This window comes from Protopterus annectens, chromosome 15.part0, assembly GCF_019279795.1.
Source record: "Protopterus annectens isolate FY-2018-M chromosome 15.part0, PAN1.0, whole genome shotgun sequence".
NCBI lineage: Eukaryota > Metazoa > Chordata > Ceratodontiformes > Protopteridae > Protopterus > Protopterus annectens.
The window spans coordinates 7,114,762-7,134,839 of record NC_056749.1 but is presented as its reverse complement, the minus strand read 5'-3'; the positions used below and the strand labels follow the sequence as shown (position 1 = coordinate 7,134,839).

Genomic DNA, 20,078 nt, shown 5'->3' with positions numbered 1-20,078 from the left:
TCGCCTGCCAAGGAGAGTCATGGGGCTGAGGATGTGGGACAAACGCGTAAGTTGATAGGACAACTTACGGAGCTCATCAATATTCTAACTCCTCTCAGCCAAGCTTTTCTTAGCAAGAGTGTACAGCCTAATGCGCCTTTTAATCCTCGTCGTTTTGGAAATGAAAGTGGAATCAATGATGTACAAGGGGAGCTTATGGATCGACATGATGGGATTGGCGACCTTGTTTGCAATACTTTCAACCCTTCTAACACCCCTAGACTTCTACAAACTAACCCTACTTTGGGGCAAGGCGTGTTAAACGACGGCAATGGCTGTGAGAATGGAGTGGAAAGCACAGGTACTGTTTTTGTTGCTGGTGCACGCACTCCTGTTGTAGAAACTCTCGAATGGTTGCGTGCTAAACCTAATGTTGTTTTTAATGGCAAAGAAATCTATGGACATTGTATTTTAGATGGGACATACAAACAAAAACTGGCACAAATGAGTAACCTTATGTACAAGTATAGATCTTTGGCTATAGAGAATGAATATCTCAAGGAATGTGTTACAAAGGAAATTGTGCCAAAGGGCTTACGTGTTTTTAAGTTTCCAAATAATGTAGTATATGGTTCTAATTGTTACAAAGAGTTAGTAGGAATTTTTAATAAATGTGGCTTAGAGGTTCTCAGAGTTATGATTAAGGAAAATGTTAAAATGCAAGAGAATATTGAAAAGGACATAGAGATTTTAGATCAGTACATTAAAGGTGATTTAATTTTCAGAATCAATGAGGAGAGAATAAAATATTTTGATATTAGAAAGAATGTTGATCAAAAGTGTAATGATTTGATTCAAAGGAAGATTAAAAAATTAGATAGGGACATTCATGATTACAAATTAAATGTTAGTTACCCAAAACCACGGGGATTTAACAGAGGTTATGGGGATGTTTTTAACAATGAAGGTGAAATGAACAATATGGAGCCTGGTTTAGATGAGTATGGTAGCGAGAATGAACAACTTGGGGAAAGTGAAAGAGAATACAATGAAAATTTCCCTCCCTTGCGTAGGTCTGAAAGACTGCTTAATAAACAAGGGTTGCAGAATGGGAATTTTCAGTGGAGGGGAGGCAGAAGGGGGAGGGGGAGATATTAATTGACCCCTCACCGGACCTCCCTGAGACTTTGGATGTTTCTTCAGAAAGCAATAGGGTCATCACGGACAAACAATGTTACACATGGAACAATTTTAGCATATATAATTTTAGTAGTATTAAGATTAAGGAAGAACATTTTGGCTTATTCTCTAAGGGTTTGAAATTCATTCCAGACAACAAGGGTGACATAGCTAGAAGCTTGTTAGATATTAAATTATTTTTGAGAAAGGTGAATTTTAAAGTGATCCTACCTAATATCGAAAGGGATGAAGGGGAAGTGGTAAAGAAAAAAAGTGTGTACAACCCCCCCTTGCACCCACAGATGAAGAATTTAGAGAGAGTCATTGAGAGTGAAATAAGAAAGAATGTCAATGGGGACACAAAGAACAACAATTTGACTAAAAAAGAGAAAGAATTATTATATGATATTAGGAACAATAGAAATGTGAGAGTGATGTAGCCAGATAAGGGAGGGGGCATTATCTTTATGGACTACATACTTTACGATAGTAAGATGTATACACTACTATGGGATGAAGAGAAATATAGTACAGTTTCTAAGAATGAAATCAATATAGCTTACAACAGAATTGAAGTAGCACTTTATGATATGATGTTAGAGGGGCTCATTAGCCATTGTAGTTATAAGTTTTTGAAAGTGGATAAACCCAAAATACCCACTATTTTCGGAATACCGAAAATTCACAAAGACAAGGATGATCCCCCTCTACGTCCTATAGTTTCTGCAGAGGGTTCTAAGACGGAAACATTAGCTAAGTATGTTGATCTTAAATTAAAGCCCTTATGGACAGGAAGGCAGTGCATTCTTAGGGATTCCTGGGATTTATTGAAGGATCTCAATCAATGTGTTTGGGACAAGGATGTCTTGTTTCTCACCATAGACATTGTTGATTTATTTTCTTCTATTCCATACGATGAAGGAAAAAGTATTTTAGAAGACATTGTTTTTGGATACGAGGAAATGAACAGGAATGACAAGTTGGCTAGTTTGTGGCTTATTGATTTAGTCCTGAAGAATAACTATATATATTTCAAAGGGGAATTTTTCCAGCAGATCAAAGGTGTTGCTATGGGGGCGGCTTGTGCCCCCACTTATGCTAACCTTGTTTTAGCATATTGGGAGGAGAAATATATCACATCTTCAAAATATAAGAACTGCTGGATGTTATATAGGAGGTTCTTGGATGATATAGTTATACTTTGGACTGCTGGGAGACAAATTAGAGGAGTTTTAGGCTACATTGAGGGCACTACAAGTTTTTTGAGATTCACACACAATGTCTCAGACTGTAGTTTGATATATCTAGATGTAGAGCTCTATAAAGGAGAAACACAGTATGAAACCAAAGTTTATCGCAAACCTACGTATTGTAATTCTTTTCTGCATTTCCAAAGTGCACACCCCAAACATTGTAAAAAAAGTATTGTCAAAGGGCAGTTTGTTAGGGGTAGCCGCATGACCAGCTCAGAACAAGATTTTCACAAGGAATGTGAATTGCTGGAGAGGATGTTTGAGGAGAGGGGCTACACAAATGTATTTGTAGCAAGGATAAGAAGGAGGTTGAAGAAGGTAGGATGGATAGGTTTGCCCCATTTACAAGAGCTCTAATGTTAACAACATTTCTAATATTAATACAGAGAAGGAATTTGCAACTGGGAATAATAATGAGGGTCATGAATTTTCCCAGGCTTTGGTCCTTGAATACAACAATATAAATAGTTCGGTCAGGAAGATATTCTTTAGAGAATGGGACAAGTTTCTCTCACTTACTGATATTGAAGGCATCGCTAGTATCCCCAAAAAAGTGATTTATAGGAATGCTAGGAACCTTGGTAATATATTGGAGAGTAACAAAATTCAAACCACTCGTAAAGTGACTAGAAAGGGCACCTACAAATGTGGGCATTGTAGACAATGCCGCTATGTCATAAATGGTGATGGCTATTTTATAACAAGCAGAAATAAAATGATCAATAGCCAGGATTATTTCAATTGTGACACCAAGGGGATAGTGTACCTTGCTTATTGTGAAGCATGTGGGGCTTTCTACATAGGGAAATCTGAAAGAGCCTTAAAGAAAAGAATCTATGAGCACACTTATGAAATTTCTATTAAGAAGGAAAGTAATGCTCTGTACAAGCACAGCAGAACATGTAAAGAATATAAATATAAATTTTTAGTCATAGAGAGCATTTCACAGGACATTAGAGGGGGCCCTTGGGAAACCAGAATTGAATATAGAGAGCTGTGGTGGCAAGTGGCCCTTAATGCGGATAAATTTCCAGGGCTCAACGATACCATCTCTATCCTACCATTACTTAAATTAAGAGCTGCTAAATTATAGAGGATTCACACTCTGTGACAATTACTTCATATGACCACTAGAGTGCTCCACAATGCACATTACAGGTTCATAAATATGGAAATATGTTTTTACAATGTATTTTTACATCCTTTTATGAGTATCAATATTTATATCTACATTTATATTTATTGCATTATTGTATAATTTATTGAGATAAACTGATTTTATATTTGTTGAAGACGTTTATTAACATTTTAGAAATGTATATACATCTTCAAAACTTTTTATGTTTTTTGTATGGTTCATTCACGCAAGTAATGTATATATTTATTTAGAATATATGTATTCATGAGATAGTTGTTCATAGCCTTATGCATTTGCAGTATTTTATATGATATAACATTTTTTTCAAACATGTTTTACATGCATTTTATCTCATTTTATGATGTACCTTTAAATATTTAAATGTTCCTAATTAATTAATTGATGGTGTTTGTTATATAAGGGAATTCTTTTGATGCACTGATCGTCTGATGAAGTCAAGAAGTTGACGAAAACGTGCTTTTTTGATTGTTAATGGATTAAGGCGTTTACGTGCTTTTGGTCTTGTTTGGAAGCCTTTCCACAATACATTTTGTATAATAAACGTGATTGACTATTTCCTGGTGGCGAGAGGTCTGTCTTCGTGACTGCTGCTTGTTTTTGTGGTTCTAAGTTTGAACAGTGACTTAATATGAGGGTTCGGTTCTTCTTGGAGTTCGTGTAAGACACAGCCTGGGACACCGGCCGGTCCCATAGATGCTGTGTTTTTTGCTTTGGAGAGGGCAGCTTTCACCTGTGCATCTGTGATGTCAGGGAGGTTACATTCAGTTGGGATAGGCGTTTGCTCCTTTTGGGGGGGGGGGGAGTTTGCGCTGAATCTGTCTGCCAGGATGTTGGCTATGTCTGTAGGTTCGGTATATTTTGTACCGTTATGCAACAATTCAGAGCATATCTGGGAGTTTCCGCCCATGTTTCTGACATAACTAAAGAAGGCCATGTGATTATCTTTAGTGTCTAGGGCAATTTTTCTTTCGAAACTGGCCTTTGATAATTTTATGAGGGATCGAAGTTTCTTGCTAATACTGATCAGAGATGCCTTCCCTTTTTGGGATTTTGCTCTGTCATGTAGTAGCTTCCTCCTTCTGTTGTATAGCTTATTTATGGCCGGGGTCCACCAGACCGGTCTCCTGTTTTTGGAGGAGTGAGTCTGTTTTATTTGGGATAGCATGATCCATGCATTCCTGTAGGCGCTCATAGAATGCATTTGTAAAGGATTCTGCGGATTGGGCTGTATTATCCTCTGGCCCAGGGGCTTTGAAGGATTCCACCTCAGTCTTGAGAAGTGCAAAGTTGGCTTTGGAAAAATTCTTTACAGTGATTTCCTTGGCTGGGGGTGGGGACGGGATATGGATGTCCAGGGAAATTTGTTTATGGTCTGATCTTACCAATGAGGGGTTTACCTCTGGTGTGGAACATAGAGTCCCCATGTTGGTGATGACCAGGTCCAATATGTTGTTCCCTCTTGTGGGAGTGGTGACCAGTTGTTCCATTGCATTAGAGTTTTCAAGGAACTGTTGGGTGAGGGTGTTGGGGCTTGAGTAGTTTTCCCAGTCAATGTTTGGGTAGTTGAAGTCACCCAATAACATAGTGTTTGGAGAGACCTTCATATTCTCCAGTGTTCTCAGGAATGCCAAGTGGGGTTCCTGTAATAGGGAGGGTGTTCTGTAGCAGGCTACAAACTGAAAGGCAGATTTGCCTGCTGTTAGTTGCACATGGATAGTTTCTGATGCTTCGTGCAGTGCCACTAACCTGGAGGTGTAGGTATCTTTGATGAATATAGATACCCCCCCCCCTCCTTTTGTGCTTCGGTCCGAGTTTTGGGGCCGAAACGCATGGTATGAGTTATAACCTGGTAGTGCTGGGTTTCTCTCAGGAGCCTTGAACCAGGTTTCTGTTACTGCACAGACATCAATGTTCTCCATACTGAGGAGAGTCTCGAGTGCGTGCATCTTGAGGTTTAGACTTCTGGCATTGAGTAGCATTACCTTTTGTTTTTTTATCTTTGGGTTGTCTATGGAAGTGGGTTTGTCCTTTGAGCCTTGCCTAAGGCACTATGGGGGTGGCAAGAGCCTTTGCCAGTATACGAAAGCCTAAGGGTGACTGGTGCAAGCCGTCCCTAGCGAAGCAACATGGCTTGTCGAGCATGTCATCCCAGGCTGACAGACACTGGATCCCCTTTGAATGACACCAATACTTTAGCCAATTGTTGAAACTGATCACTTTGTCTTTATACTGTGGCATCATTCTTGGTGAAGGCAAGATGCTACTCAAGGTCAGGGACATACCAGCCTGGGCTACATGGTCAGAGAGCTTCTCTATGTCTCTCTTCATGTAGTCCACGGAGGTACGTCTCAGGTCATTCACACCAGCATGGACAATGACTGAATCATGCTTGTACTTGCTTTGGAGTGACCTGAGTGCTTGCTTTATGTGGCGGATCCTGGCACCCTACAGGCAGCTTACAGTGACCTTCTCCTTGTTCATTCTGGTGAGTGGGACGTCAGTGTGCTGGACAATAGAGTCCCCTATAACAAGTGTATTTGGTGTGTTGTTTGGCCTTGTGGGCTGTGACTGTGAGGCACACTGATTTTGTGAGATATGTGATTTGTGGGTATTGTTGAGGGGTGGATATCTGCTTAGGAGGTCTTTGCTGTTTAGGCAGATTTTTTAGAGCCTCCGAGTATGTTTTTGTGTGTTTATGTGTTGGGTATGCAGATGCAATAGGTCTGTGTGAGACTAGATTTGTGGTGTGGGTGGTTACCTTTTCCTCCTGACTGAGTGTGCCAGTCTTGGGTTGAGAGAGCTCCGCCTCCAGTTTGGCTGTGTAACTGCATCTCTCACATGTATTAGAGTTTGTTGGAAGGAGGAGAGGGTTGTCTGTGTACATAAGGCAATTGTACCATTGCCTCAAAATTCCCAGATTCACCAGCTGGACTGGAGAGTAACCTTGAAACTGACCCTTGGACATACCAGATTAGTATAGGAAACTGTTTTTTTTACTGATCAGATTAGGGAAGGGAACTGATTTTTCACTTGATCAGGAAGAACCAATCGGGAGTCTAATACTTATGAGAAGTCAAGGAGGGTGTAGTGCTTTAGTTAGTTAGTGTTTCCTTATAAGAGCTGAGCAAGTGCAGGGCTTTAGAAAAAGTGAAGAGCAGACTTTGTGGAGCCTGGAATAGTTTAAACCTATTTAGGCGGGCGCTGCCCGCCGCTGCTCAGTGTGCAAAACCGCGCAAAAAGAGAGTTGTAGGGTTTTAAGAGAGAGAGATCAAGGAGTTTAGAATTGACCCAAAATGGCCAATAAAACTATAGCTTCTAGGTAGTAACCACGCCTCCAGGGGCAGGCAGGCTGTTCAGTGTTAACCACTCCCACTGGTGAACACAAAGACTTCCCTTTAGCCCAAGCAAGCATTGGCCTTCTAGAAACTTCCAAACAGTTCAGAACAGCAAATCTGTAACTGAACTTTCTTAACTTTCAGAAAGTGGGAAAAAAGCAAGATTTTTTTTTTCTTTTTGTTGTAGTTTAAAGGTAGCAGAGATACACAAGCAGCAAAATAATCACAACAGTGCAATAAATGACCCCACACTTGAGTGCTAGGCCAAAATCAGGGAAAATGCAGTTTTTATTGAAAAAAACGATTTTAAATTAAGTGCAACACAGGAAATGCCGTAAACAGGCTGTAGATGTGTTCCAAGTACTGTTAGTGTTACAGATATAAACTTTAGCAAGCCGGAAAATGCCAAAAAGTAGGCGGCAAAGCAGTAAAACTTAACAAAAAAATCAGAAGAAAATACTTAAAATCACAAACGTGGCTCCTTTTCTTCTCTCAGCGTTTTCACCTTTATAACTGGAGATTGCTGTTACTGCAGTTTTTAAGGGGGCACTGTTTATGTCTGTACATGGGTTTATTTATTTATTTAACTTTGGGATTACTGATCACCTTTATAACTAGAGATGGCTGTTGCTGCAGTTTTTAAGGGGGCATTGCTTATGTCTGTATATGGGTTTATTTATTTAACTTGGGGATTACTGATCACCTTTATAACTGGTGATTGCTGTTGCTGCAGGTTTTAAGGGGTACTGCTTATGTCTGTACATGGGTTTGTTTAATTAACTTTGGCATTACTGATCACCTTTATAACTTGGGGAGGCTGTTGCTGCAGTTTTAAGAGGACACAAGGGCACTCCTTATGTCTGTACATGGATTTACAGGTGCCGCTTTCTGATTAATGGTGCTTGGACTGTTTTTCAACCACATCCTAGTAGTTTAGAAGGAAAGAAAAGGAATAGATCTCCTTTAAGTTCTGTAACAGAAAAGGAAGAGATCTCCTTTAAGTTCTGTAACAGAAAAGGAAGAGATCTCCTTTAAGTTCTGTAACAGAAAAGGAAGAGATCTCCTTTAAGTTCTGTAACAGAAAAGGAAGAGATCTCCTTTAAGTTCTGTAACAGTTGCACCAAGCTGGTGTATGATTTTGGGAAGAAGGTTATTACTGTTATGTAGCTAGCAGTCATGTGTTCATATTTAGAAAGGGGTGGTTCTCACTTGCACCATTTTGTCTTGTTCTTCAGGTGCCGCCAGCCCCTGTGTATGAGGAAGATTTCCAGTTGCAGAACTCTCGTGGAGCACGCATCTCTCCGAAGACAGCAGAGCAGTACAATGAGCTCATGGGAGTACTGAAGCAACAGCATGAGGTATCGATCTAATGTGTAAAAACATGCACATCCACACACTCACTCAGTGAATTGTGACTAGTTTAGGTGCATTAGTTACAACTCGGCAGACCTACTGAGTACGCAGTTTCAACAGAAACAGAACTGTGGCACTCAGCACTGAGGATCTATTCACTGAGGTGTTCAAACCTTATCTACTATGGTTGTTCTGTAAAAAAAACTATTGGAACTGTCACAAACATTGTGTTTATTTAAGAGCTGACATAATCCTCATGTTAATGGACTGTGTTACATTTGGAGGTCTTACAGCATGATATTAAGAGTTAAAATTAGTTTACATAAGAAAATCCAGGTACGTATGAGTTGGATGTTAACTAGTGAAAGTGTTTTATGGGACTCCTAAGCTATCTTTAAGAATATGCATCCCCACAAAGCTGGTAAAATGACAGGTAGTGTTGCATTGCATGAACGGAGTGCATTATTGGAGCCCATGTAGTGAATTGGTATTGGATTTCTGTCGCAGTTATGGATAGTCCACGATGAACACAGTACGAGTACAAGGCTGCTTAAATGTACTTTGTACCAGAAGGTCAGTAACATAGTTTGTAGTCATATTATCAGACCTGAGGATTTATGTTCTGGAAAAGCTTTCTAGGAGACATGATGTACTGTTAGCATCACCAGTTTCCATTTCATTTTGTAATGTGACGGTAGAAAGGACTGTGTTTGTCTTAACTTACCCACCACTTATGTTCACATAATATCTAGGCATTGCTGACCATCTTAGGTTCATAGGTTCATCTTGAAAGGTGCTTTTGCAGTCCACACACATTCCCCCACAGCTTCAGTGTCTGAAATACCTCATATCTCTGCCATTGTTCCCCTGGAGGGGGCTAAGCTTTCAGAACTCAGCACATCCTGCCATACAGGAGCATCTGTGCTGGCCATCAGTCCAGATGTGTCACTATGAGTGTGTGAGGTTACCACAAATCATGAGTCAGACTCGTGTAGCCCAAGTGAGGCTAGACCAAGCATTGGTTCAGGTGCATTAGCATAGCAAGATGTGATGTCTTCTAGCAGTGTTACATTGGTCGTTGTGCACAAGAATATCTAAAGTCATAAAGTAGAAGTCCAAGATGCCCAACTGTTTGGCCCCAAGGTGACTACTTCCTCTAACCAGAGATGCAAGATGTCTAAGTCATAAAAATCACAGAGCTCTGCTTCTTTTCCACTGCCTGCTTCGCAATAAATGAGTCCTTGCATCCACCTCTCAAAAAGACTACCATCCACAACTGGTTCAGGCTGACTCAATACTTCATGGCCTTTACTAAAATCCTGCAGCCCAAACCAGAGCAGCCATCCATGCCAGGTCTCTAATCTCAGACACAGGAAAGGAAACCCCGTCCTTCAGAGGAGTAGAAGTCCTTTGATTCAGTGAAAGGAGATCTCGCATACACTTCTCGGCTGGCTGCTACTCCTACTTATCACAAAGTCACTGAGGACACGTTGTGTCACCCCCAGAGGATTTTTTCATATCCAACATTTTTTTTCAATCCAACATTTTGTTACAACTTAATACATTTTATCCATCGGTGGCCTGGTATTAATGCTTTGTTAAAGCACTAGTGCTTCTCTCTGTCTGTCTGGTACAGCCATCCATGACCTGCATCTGATGGTTGCAATATGTGTTGTCAGCTTTCAGTTGTCTCATACAAAAATTTCTCCATACTGTCTGTGCTCCCCATACATTTGCATTCCCTGACATTTTTCTTGTCTCTTTAACCTTTATCGTAAACCCCTTATTTGGTATTTCTTTTACTTCTTTCCTGTATGGCTGTGAAAACATGTGAACTGTATAATCTAGCTTCAGTCTAAAACTCTGTTAACTTCTGATCTGAAGTAGGCAGACTTCATTCGTCTGCAACCTGTGGGTATCGGATCCGATCTCGGATCCGAGCCGGCAATTCAAAAGCTTAGGCTCCGAGCTCCTAGCTCCTCCCTCTTACCCATAACCCCTTGCCAAGCCCTGACTGACCTCAGATTTCGTTTGCCGCTTTTCAAGAAGCAACGGAATTCTAGAGCTCCTGGCGTGGTTTTGAGATGTGTAGTTTTCTGACAGGAAAATTTTTCAAATTCTCTTTTTTTGTTATAAAAATAGTTAGAGTTGTGTGTGGTCAAGGCTTTCCTCCCTCTTTAGTTAATTTTTCTCGGGTTTTTCGTAGTTTGTTTGTGTGTGTGTGTGTTTAGGCCTTAGGTGTAATGTCTGAAGCCCCTAAGGCTGTCTTTTCGAAATGTACCGAGTGTGGCCATAAGCTGTCCCCAGCAGTTAAATGCTTGGGGGTTGAACACCTGTCTTCTGGTTGTACCATTTGTGCAGGGTTCAACCCCCGGGCTTTAAGGGAACGGAGGTCGAAGTTGGTGCTGGCGGGTCTTTTACCCCCAGATACTGCTTCGGCCTCTGCCCCCTCCAGTCAGCAACTTGTTGCTGTGAGTTCTCCCCCTCCGGCTGGGACTCAACCTCCCTTAAAGTTGCCGGAGGGGAAGGATTCTTCTAGGGAGAGACAGAAGGAGAGGCACAGGGAGAAGCACCACAAGAGGAGAGCCGAAGCTTCCAGCTCGGCTCCTCCATCTAAGCGGGCTTCCCTGTGCCTTCTAGCTTTCCTCCTCCTCGGCTCCACTCCCTCGGTTCTCTCCTGGACCCGAGGAGGAGGAGGCTAGCCCTTCCAGGAGGTCACCGAGGCGGCTCTCCAGGTCGCCGGTGGCCTCCTCTAGATCGACCTTTTCTATGAGCGAAGCTGATATGGACGGATGATGAGGAAATTCATCCAGGCCCAAATGCAAATGGAGTGCTCCTAGCCCCAACCGGGAGGGGCTTTGACCCCTTTTCACCCCTTAGCTCCTTCTCCGACCCATACCACGGGTTCGGAGCTTCGGCGCCGTGCAGATTTGGATCCGGGGTGGGTCGGATCCGATTGGTCGGCGCACCTCTGATCCGTCCCATCCCTTGAGTGCTTGGTGCCGGACCCGACCTCGAGCCGAGGCGAGCCTCGGATCCGAGGGAGCTGGTGTGTCTTCGGCTCCGTCCAGGTCGGAGCACACTGGTCTCGGATCCGGCGGTTTCTCCGACTCCGATCCGCGTCGGATCCGAGTGGGGTCGGCTCGGGGCTTAGAAGCTGGCTCCCCTCGGCTTTCAACGTTATGGAAAGGGCACTGTCGAGGACATCCGGACCCCGGTCCCTGCCACGGCTCCATCCCGCCTCCATTGCAGTTGGGCCAGGCCCCCACCAGCCGGTCCCAGGGACAGCCCGCCTCGATGTCCCAAGTGGTTCCCTTGGAACATCCATCTGCTGAAGAGTACTCCTCGGACAGCCCCGATGAAGTACCTCGGGCGCAAGTGCAAGAGGAGGCACATGGACTCCCTGAGTCCGTCACTGAAGACACGGACTTGGATGAAGGGAAGGCTCCCTAGGTCACCCCCTGAGGGCGTCTCATTTGGAGACATCATGGAGATGTTAAGGATCAGGGGTGGTCTGCCCCAAGGCTTCTTGGACGAGTCTGTGTTCTTGGAGGCATTCGAGGGCCCTTCTACCTCTTGGGTGTCCCCTCCTGCTGACCCCTGGTAGATCTTATATCTATCAGGCGTGGAAGGATCCGGACACCATTGAGCCTATCCCAAAGCGCCCGGACCGCATTCTTTCTCCTCCATCAGACCGCACCCACTGGAGTAAGGGTCCCCCAGTAGATGCCATGATGATGGCTGCAGCCACAAAGAGGGAATTGGCCCAGGAGAGTCCCTCCGTCCATCCTCCGGGCAAGGAGTCCCGTTCGATGGATCGAATTGGGAAGCGAGTGTTTAGTTCAGCGACCTTCTCCTTGAGAGCGCTGAACTACATGGCACATGTCATTAGGATGCAGCGAGATCTGATTAAAGAGTACGCTGCATCTCCCCCGGAGTCCATCTCGAGTGAGGATAAACAGGTTTACTCCACCCGAATGGCCACTCTCAGATCTGTATCCAATACATCTATGCGGCTGCTGTCTCATGCTACTGAGGGAGCCGCTAGAGCCAGCGGAGCAGGCCTTGTCATGAGGCGACAGGCCTGGCTCCGCCATTGTGATTTTGCTGAGCCCTTTAAGGTGACCTTCGCGAATGCCCCTTTCGATGGTTCTGCCTTGTTTGGCAAGACTGTTCGCGAGACATTAGTCCAGAGCGAAAAGGACGGGAAGACGCTGTCTGCCGTCGGAGTCCGCTTCTCAGCTCCCCAGAGGTCCTTCTCTAAGAACCAAAAGGGACAGAAGAAGATGTGGTTCCGGAAGTCGCAGCAGTCCCAACCTGCTCCGGATAACCAGTCCTTCCGTGGCAGAGGAGGACAGGGAGGTCGTCGTGCCAGAGGCAGGGGGGCTCCTGGCAATTTTGGGTCCAGAGAACCCTTCTCTGAGAGACCCACGCAGCAGCCCTGAAGGGTTGCCCGGCTGTCCGTCTCTGGAGGCAGTCGGGGCGGTTTCGATGCACCTGACTTCTTGGGAGTCCATAACAACAGACAGTTGGGTGCTTCGACTCATATCCAGAGGATATTCAATACCCCTAATCAAGATCCCCAAATCTCGCAGCCTCCCAGATGTTCCACCCGACCAAAGGGAGGAGGCAGCTCTCGAAATCGAGCAGCTGCTAGAAAAAAGAGCCATCCAGCGCGTCCCCCCAGATCAAGCCGGATTAGGGTTTTACTCCAGGTTCTTTTTGGTGCCAAAGAAGACAGGGGACTTAAGACCAATTTTAGACCTTTCCCTGTTGAACCTGTCAGTAACCAAGCAAAAGTTCCGGATGGTCACCCTGCAACCTATACTCCCACTTTTGAGGGAGAACGACTGGATGTGATCCATAGACCTCAAGGATGCGTACTACCACATTCGGATGGACAGGCGATCCAGGAGGTTTCTTCGCTTTCGGCTGGGAGCCAGTCATTATCAGTTCAGGGTCCTCCCCTTTGGTCTCACCTCAGCCCCCAGGGTGTTTACCAAGGTGTTAGCGGTGGTAGCGGCCCACCTGAGGCTCCAGGGATTACAGGTCTTTCCGTACCTGGACGACTGGCTCCTGACTGCATCATCAAGGCATCTTCTGTGCTCAGCCAGGGATTACTTCCTTCAACTAGCACCAAGGCTGGGCATCACGATCAACTGGGAGAAATCTTTTCTGAATCCAACTCAAATTATAGATTTCATAGGAGGAAGACTAGACACCAGATCAATGCGAGCCTTCCTCACCCCAGACCGTATCGTCAGCCTGAGGTGTCATGTGACAGCAATCCTTCAACCTTCACCAACTGCAGCTTCGGTCCTGAGGGCCCTAGGTTCTATGGCGGCAGCTATCCGCCTTCTAATTCATGCCCGCTTACGCATGCGGGTTCTTCAATGGACCCTTCAAGTTCAGTGGTCTCCTCTTTGTTCGTCTCTAAACGCTCCGATTGCGGTCAGCAGAGCGTGCAGGGACTCCCTTCTGTGGTGGCTTCTTTCTCCGGAGCCCCTAGCAGGAAGACCCTTTTGCGCTGCATTTCCCGAGCCACAGTGACCACGGACGCTTCTTGCCTCGGGTGGGGGGGGCATTCTGCGGGAAAGATTGTCCAAGGCACGTGGAATCCCACAGAGACGTCATTGCATATAAATGTCCTGGAAATGAGGGCGGTGCTCCTAGTGTTGCAAGCACTTCACCACGTTCTTCCTACGGGGACTATTGCGATTCAGACAGACAATATGTCCTAGTCTGGTATATCAACAAGCAGGGAGGAACCAGGTCTTACCCCCTTTGTCGAGAGGCCATGAGAGTCTGGGAATGGGCAATTTCCACCAAACGCTTTCTGATAGCAACGCACATTCCGGGAAAGTCCAACATCCTTGCGGACAAGCTCAGTCGCACCATCCTTTCTCCACACGAGTGGTCCCTCAATCTTCAAGTAGCGAAGAAGATTTTTGCCGTTTGGGGGCAACCCTGTTGCGATCTTTTTGCTTCTCCCTCAAACGCCAAATGCGACAATTTCTTCGCTCTGCTTCCCCCACCAGGGGAGTTTTCCAGGGATGCTCTGGTGCATGCTTGGCCTCCCGGTCTCCTTTATGCCTACCCTCCACTTCCTCTGATGCAGAGGTTTCTGCAGAAAGCCAACAGTTTGGGGAGCAGAATGATTCTCATTGCCCCATTCTGGCCTCGACAACCTTGGTTCCCCTTCGTATGGTCTCACAAAATCAATCCACCATGGATTCTGGATCCAATTCGGATCTCATCTCTCACCCTCTGGGAATGCCAGTTCCCAATCTGCGAACCCTGAAGTTGACAGCTTGGCTGCTCCACTTCCAACCTTAATTAGGACTCGGTATCTCTTCACCGGTCAAAGCCATTTTGGTGGCTGCTCATAAACCTTCCACCAGACAGGTTTATCGGAGTAAATGGAAGAGGTTCTCTATATGGGCAGGACAGAGAACTGTGGATCCTTTTCAGCACCTATCTCTGCGGTGCTAGATTTTCTGACAGACCTCTTTCATCAAGGGGCCAGTTCTTCCACGATTAAGGTACAATTGGCGGCTATCTCGCATTATCACATTGGACAGGACACAGCTCCCTTATGACAGCGAAAATATGCAAATCCTTTCTCAAGGGAGTTTTTTGTTAAGGCCTCCAGTCAAGGAGGTTGTACCTTGGGACTTGTCTTTAGTCCTGCAGGCCCTTACTGCTCCTCCCTTGAGCCTGCAGCTTCTGCTGATTTAAAATTCCTTTCCTGGAAGACTGTCTTTCTGGTAGCTATCACTTCAGCCAGAAGGGTGTCTGAGCTTCAGGCTCTTTGTGTCAAACCGCCTTATCTTTCTTTTTCCCTGATAGGGTGTGCCTCAGGACCAATCCATCTTTTCTTCCGAAGGTCTCTTCTGAATCCAATATTAACCAGTCAATCAATTTGCCTGTCTTTTTCCCAAGTATTCAAACAAAGGGAATACAAATTGCATTCATTGGATGTTCATAGACAATTACGTTTTATATTAACAGGACAGCTGGCCACAGGAAATCAGATCAGCTGTTCGTCTCCTTTGCTAAATTTGCTCTGGGTAAAGCAGTGTCTAAAGTCACTCTATCTAAATGGATTGCTAATTGCATATTGCAGGCATATGACACTTCAGGCAGACCTGCTCCTCAGAGGGTTACGGCTCATTCTACTAGGGCAGTTTCGTCAGCCGCCTTTAAGTCCCGTGTTTCGTTGGATGATATCTGCTGCAGCTACTTGGGCCTCGCCTCATACTTTTATTTCTCATTACAAGGTGGATGTTGTTTCTAGAGGAAGAGCATCCTTTGGCTCAGCGGTGCTCGGAACATCCTTCCATGACGCCCAAGATTCAGGTAGCTAGGGACTCTGTCCCACAGGTTGCAGATGAATGAAGTCTGCCTACTTCAGATTTAGAAGTTATGTACTCACCATAACGTTCCATCTGAGTAGGTGACTTCATTCGATGTAACCATCCTCCATCCCCTGACCTTTATAGAGCGAGTATTTTGCTGTTTTAGTATACTGTGGTCAGTATTTGAGGCAAACTCAATCTGAGGTCAGTCAGGGCTTGGCAAGGGGTTATGGGTAAGAGGGAGGAGCTAGGAGCTCGGAGCCTAAGCTTTTGAATTGCCGGCTCGGATCCGAGATCGGATCCGATACCCACAGGTTGCATCCGAATGAAGTCACCTATTCAGATGGAACGTTATGGTGAGTACATAACTTCTAATTTCTATTTCTTCTTGTTAACATCTGATTTATTTTTTTAGATTAGATTTTCTCTTTTCATATTTGCCTGTTCCAATTTCTCCTTCTGAGATCATGACCACTTGACACACTTTGAATTCTGAACTTTTTAGTTTCACTTGTCATTCTCAGTTCACTCTCATTTATAGTTTTGCTCTATTGCTTTCAATTCTTAACTGTTAGGTATTTTTAGATGTTCGTGTTTCACTGTTGCAGTCATCTCATTTGGGTTATTTGCTTGCAGTAGCCCTCAGATGGCCTGATTAACAAAGTCTTGGGTCCTGTGTCGGCTGCTATCTCTTCTTCCATGACATCAGGTCGTCAGGGGTATAAAACATGCAGCCAATGCCATTACATCAATCTTTCTTGCCGTGTGGTGCCCGAAGCAGAAGCAGTTCGCAAGTGCCGGTCGGCCGACTCCTGAAATTTTCGTTTTCGAATTTCAGAACCGAAGTCTTCAACTAAAAGCTGAGTACCCCGTTGGAGAAACTTTTTCTTGCTCTAAAACCAATGTCAGTAAAAGTAAATAATTGCATTTCTTGTGGAAAGCAAATACCTCATAAAGATTTTCATTCGTACTGTATTCTTTGCTTAGGCCCTGACCACGATGTACCTCGCTGTTGGTTTTGTGCCTTATTTAAACCACAAACTATCAATCGTCTGTATATTTTCGCTTCTAAATATTTTGGTGCTCAGTTCAATTATCCCGATATGTCTTCGGTAAGCCATCCGACTACCGACATTCTGAAAAAAATGCAAAGATAAAAACAGAGACAAGCTGCCGAGGTCCAAAGCTGCTGACGACACTTCTCCTAAGCCAGTCGCCAGTTTGCTGGTACTCAGTGAGGCGCTTTCACAGCCCCGATACCCACTACTTCAGATTTGCAGGCCTCTACTGAGACCCATTCGGAGTCCAGTATGTCGCGAGATGCTTCAACTGTGGAACCTGCGGATGTCTCTACCTTGGATGGACTGGCTTCTGATGGTGTATTCAGGTGTACTGACTTGAGTAGTAAACCAACGCCGTCTTCTTCTTCAAGGCCTAAAACTCGAACCATGCCTAGAAAACTGATGCCCAGACCGCATGGCCAGGCCTCTATGCCTAAAAAACAAATGATAAGAATTTGTGAAGAACTTGTTACTTTAATCAGGGGAAGCCAACCTTCCCCCTCTAAGAGACCTAGGACTGAGTTTGCTTATGGTACCTCTGAACCAGGATTCTGAATTTTCTTTTTCTTCTGATAACCAGGATTTACCCTTATCTGCCTATGAGGACTCTGATGCTGAAGACTCTATTCCCTCTGCATCCCTCCCAGAAGATTTCTCGTTTGGTGAAACCTTGCGTACCCTCAGGGAGCATTTTTGTTGGGAAAGTTAGGATTTCTCTGATTCTAAAAAGAGGCTTAGGGATTTCTTACTCTTGTCCCAGCACAGGCCTTTAGCCATACCTCCTGTACTAGACTTTGTTGATGATGCCTTTTTCGAATCTAGCTTGGCCCCTGACTCTTTACCCCTGGCTCCCAGAAAACCTGATAGATATTACAGGGTCCCTGACTCTCACAAGTTCCTTTCCAAAAATCCTACTGCAGATCCAGAGACCATTTCACAGGGACCCAAGGGCATTAAAGCTGCTACTGCCAAAAATCCTACCCCCTCTGATAGAGACTCCAGGGCCCTGGATAGATGGGGAAAAGAAGGTATAGAACTTTGGCCATTAGGGCCTTAAACTGCCAGTTTTATATCAGCAGCATATTATTGGATTGCTTAAACAGAAAATGATGTTGATTCCTGATTGTGCTGAAAATAAGGATTTACAGGATTTACTGCATTCAGCTGAACAAGTTGTTAAACATACTTTGCAGTGTGGTTTTGATTCACTAGAGGCATCTTGCAGGGCTGCTGTAACTTGGTCTGTACTTAGAAGGCATGCTTGGCTTAAGGAGCAATCCTTGCCAGATCATGCTAAAGCAAAATTAATGGGTGCACCCTTAAATCAGGACCACATGTTTGGCAACAAGACAGAAGTTGTTCTTAAAAAGATGGAGGAAAAAGCTAACGCTATGCATACTGTTAAAGATTTCTTACAAGTACAACCTCCAAGGTTTAGTAGGCATTGGCCTTCCAAGAACTCATCCTTTCCTGCCTCTTCCAGACTTTCTCAGTCCAAACCCAGATCCAGCAGAACACCCAGGCTGCAGTCCCAGGGTACGCACAGGACTAAGCAGTGGAGGGCCTCCACTTCCAAATCTGGGAGTAATAAAACTCCCCCCCTATGGTAAATTGTCTCAATGACTTCTTTTTAAAACTTCCAAACACTTCTCAACTGACCGCCCCTTTGAGGGGAAAGATTGTTCTTCATGCAAAGAACTGGGAACTCATTACCCAGCACAAGTGGGTTTTAAATATAGTGTCCCAAGGATACAGATTTCACTTCCACACATTACCAGCACCAAGCGGGTGGCCAAAGGCCCAAAAGCAAGTACTTTCTTTCCTAAACATAGGGGCTATTCAGTTGGTACCAGAAGAGGAAAAGGGACAAGGTTTCTACTCCAGACTTTTCCTGGTACCCAGAAAAGACAATTCATGGCGTCCTATCCTGGACCTGTCTACTCTAAACACCTATTTGTTGATTCCAAAATTCAAGATGCTGACTTCACCAGTTGCTCCCTATGCTAGGCAAAGATGCCTGGTTGGCAACACTAGATTTAAAGAAAACATACCTGCACATCCCAATCAGGAAATCTTGCAGAAGATACCTACGCTTCAAAGCAGGCTACAAGCACTATCAGTTCTCTATACTGCCTTTTGGCTTATCTACTGCACCCAGGGTATTCACAAAGTGCTTAGCTCCAGTAATTGCATTTGTAGGCAAATAAATATTCATATATACCCATACCTGGACGATTGTCTAATTCAAGCAGAAAGCTAGGATATACTTTTGAATTATCCGGCCTTTGTATAAAGGGTGATAACTTGTCTGGGGTACACCATAAATGAAAAGAAATCACACCTGGTACCCTATCAACAAATTATATTCCTGTGAGCAAGCTTGAATACAACTTCCCAGATGGCTTTTCTCATGCCAGAGAAACAAATTTATTTGACTACCTACTTCAAACAAGTGGCCACAAAATCCCTGCTATCGGCAAGGCAAATACTACAAGCCTTGGGGTTCATAGCCTCCTGCATTCTTCTAATTCCATATGCAAGACTGCATATGAGGAAACTACAATGGCGTCTAAAAAGCTTATGGTGTCAACATTCTCGGGATCTAGAAGCAGTTATTCCTACCATACTTTGCCTACGCCTAGAGTTCCTTTGGTGGGGAGATGCCTGCCACCAAAACAAGGGACTACCATTCACACTACCCCCTGCCGCCCATACCCTAACAGACACATCAGACTATGCATGGGGGGCTCACCTGGCAGGGAAGTGCGTTCAGGGCAAATGGAACAAAAGTCAAATGCACCTGCATATCAATCAGAAAGAAATGTTAGCTGCACAGAATGCTCTGACCGCCTTCAAGGACCACATTCTTCCAGGACAATTAATGGTAAAGATGGACAAAGCCACTGTTATGTGGTACATAAACAAGCAGGGGCTACACATTCTTACCCCCTCTGCAGACTAGCCATGGCATTGTGGAACACAGCCTTGAGCTACCAAGTGCATCTACAAGCTCAGTTCCTGCCAGGAATACTAAATACACTGGCAGATGGAGTAAGCAGAAACCTCTTGGACCCACATGAGTGGAAACTGGAACCAAGGATTTTCAACATGTTGACAAGCAAATGGGGGAGCCCAGATATAGACCTGTTTGTCTCCCCCCAGAACTATCAATTGGACAAATTTTGCACAAGGACTCCCCACAAACAAGCCTGGAAAGTGGATGCTCTGTCCTTCAGCTGGAAAAAACGATCAGTCTATGCTTCCCCCCCGCTGCCTCTGCTCTCCAGAGTACTACTAAAGATCAAACAAGACAAACCAAGGACGATTTTGATTGCACCAGACTGGCCACACCAACACTGGTACCCCCTCTTGCTCAGTGTGTCACTGTTGGCCCCATGGCA

The 20,078-nt window shown here is 44.6% G+C and overlaps 1 protein-coding gene across 1 annotated transcript in view; it reads left to right on the top strand.

The window, feature by feature from the left end:
- CC2D1A (coiled-coil and C2 domain containing 1A) overlaps window positions 1-20,078 on the top strand; it is a 3,016,164-nt gene that overhangs the window by 1,326,441 nt on the left and 1,669,645 nt on the right. The window contains exon 16 of the mRNA XM_044057686.1: window positions 8,141-8,263. Within this exon, the coding sequence (XP_043913621.1) occupies window positions 8,141-8,263 (123 nt within the window). The remainder of the gene's footprint in view (window positions 1-8,140; window positions 8,264-20,078) is intronic.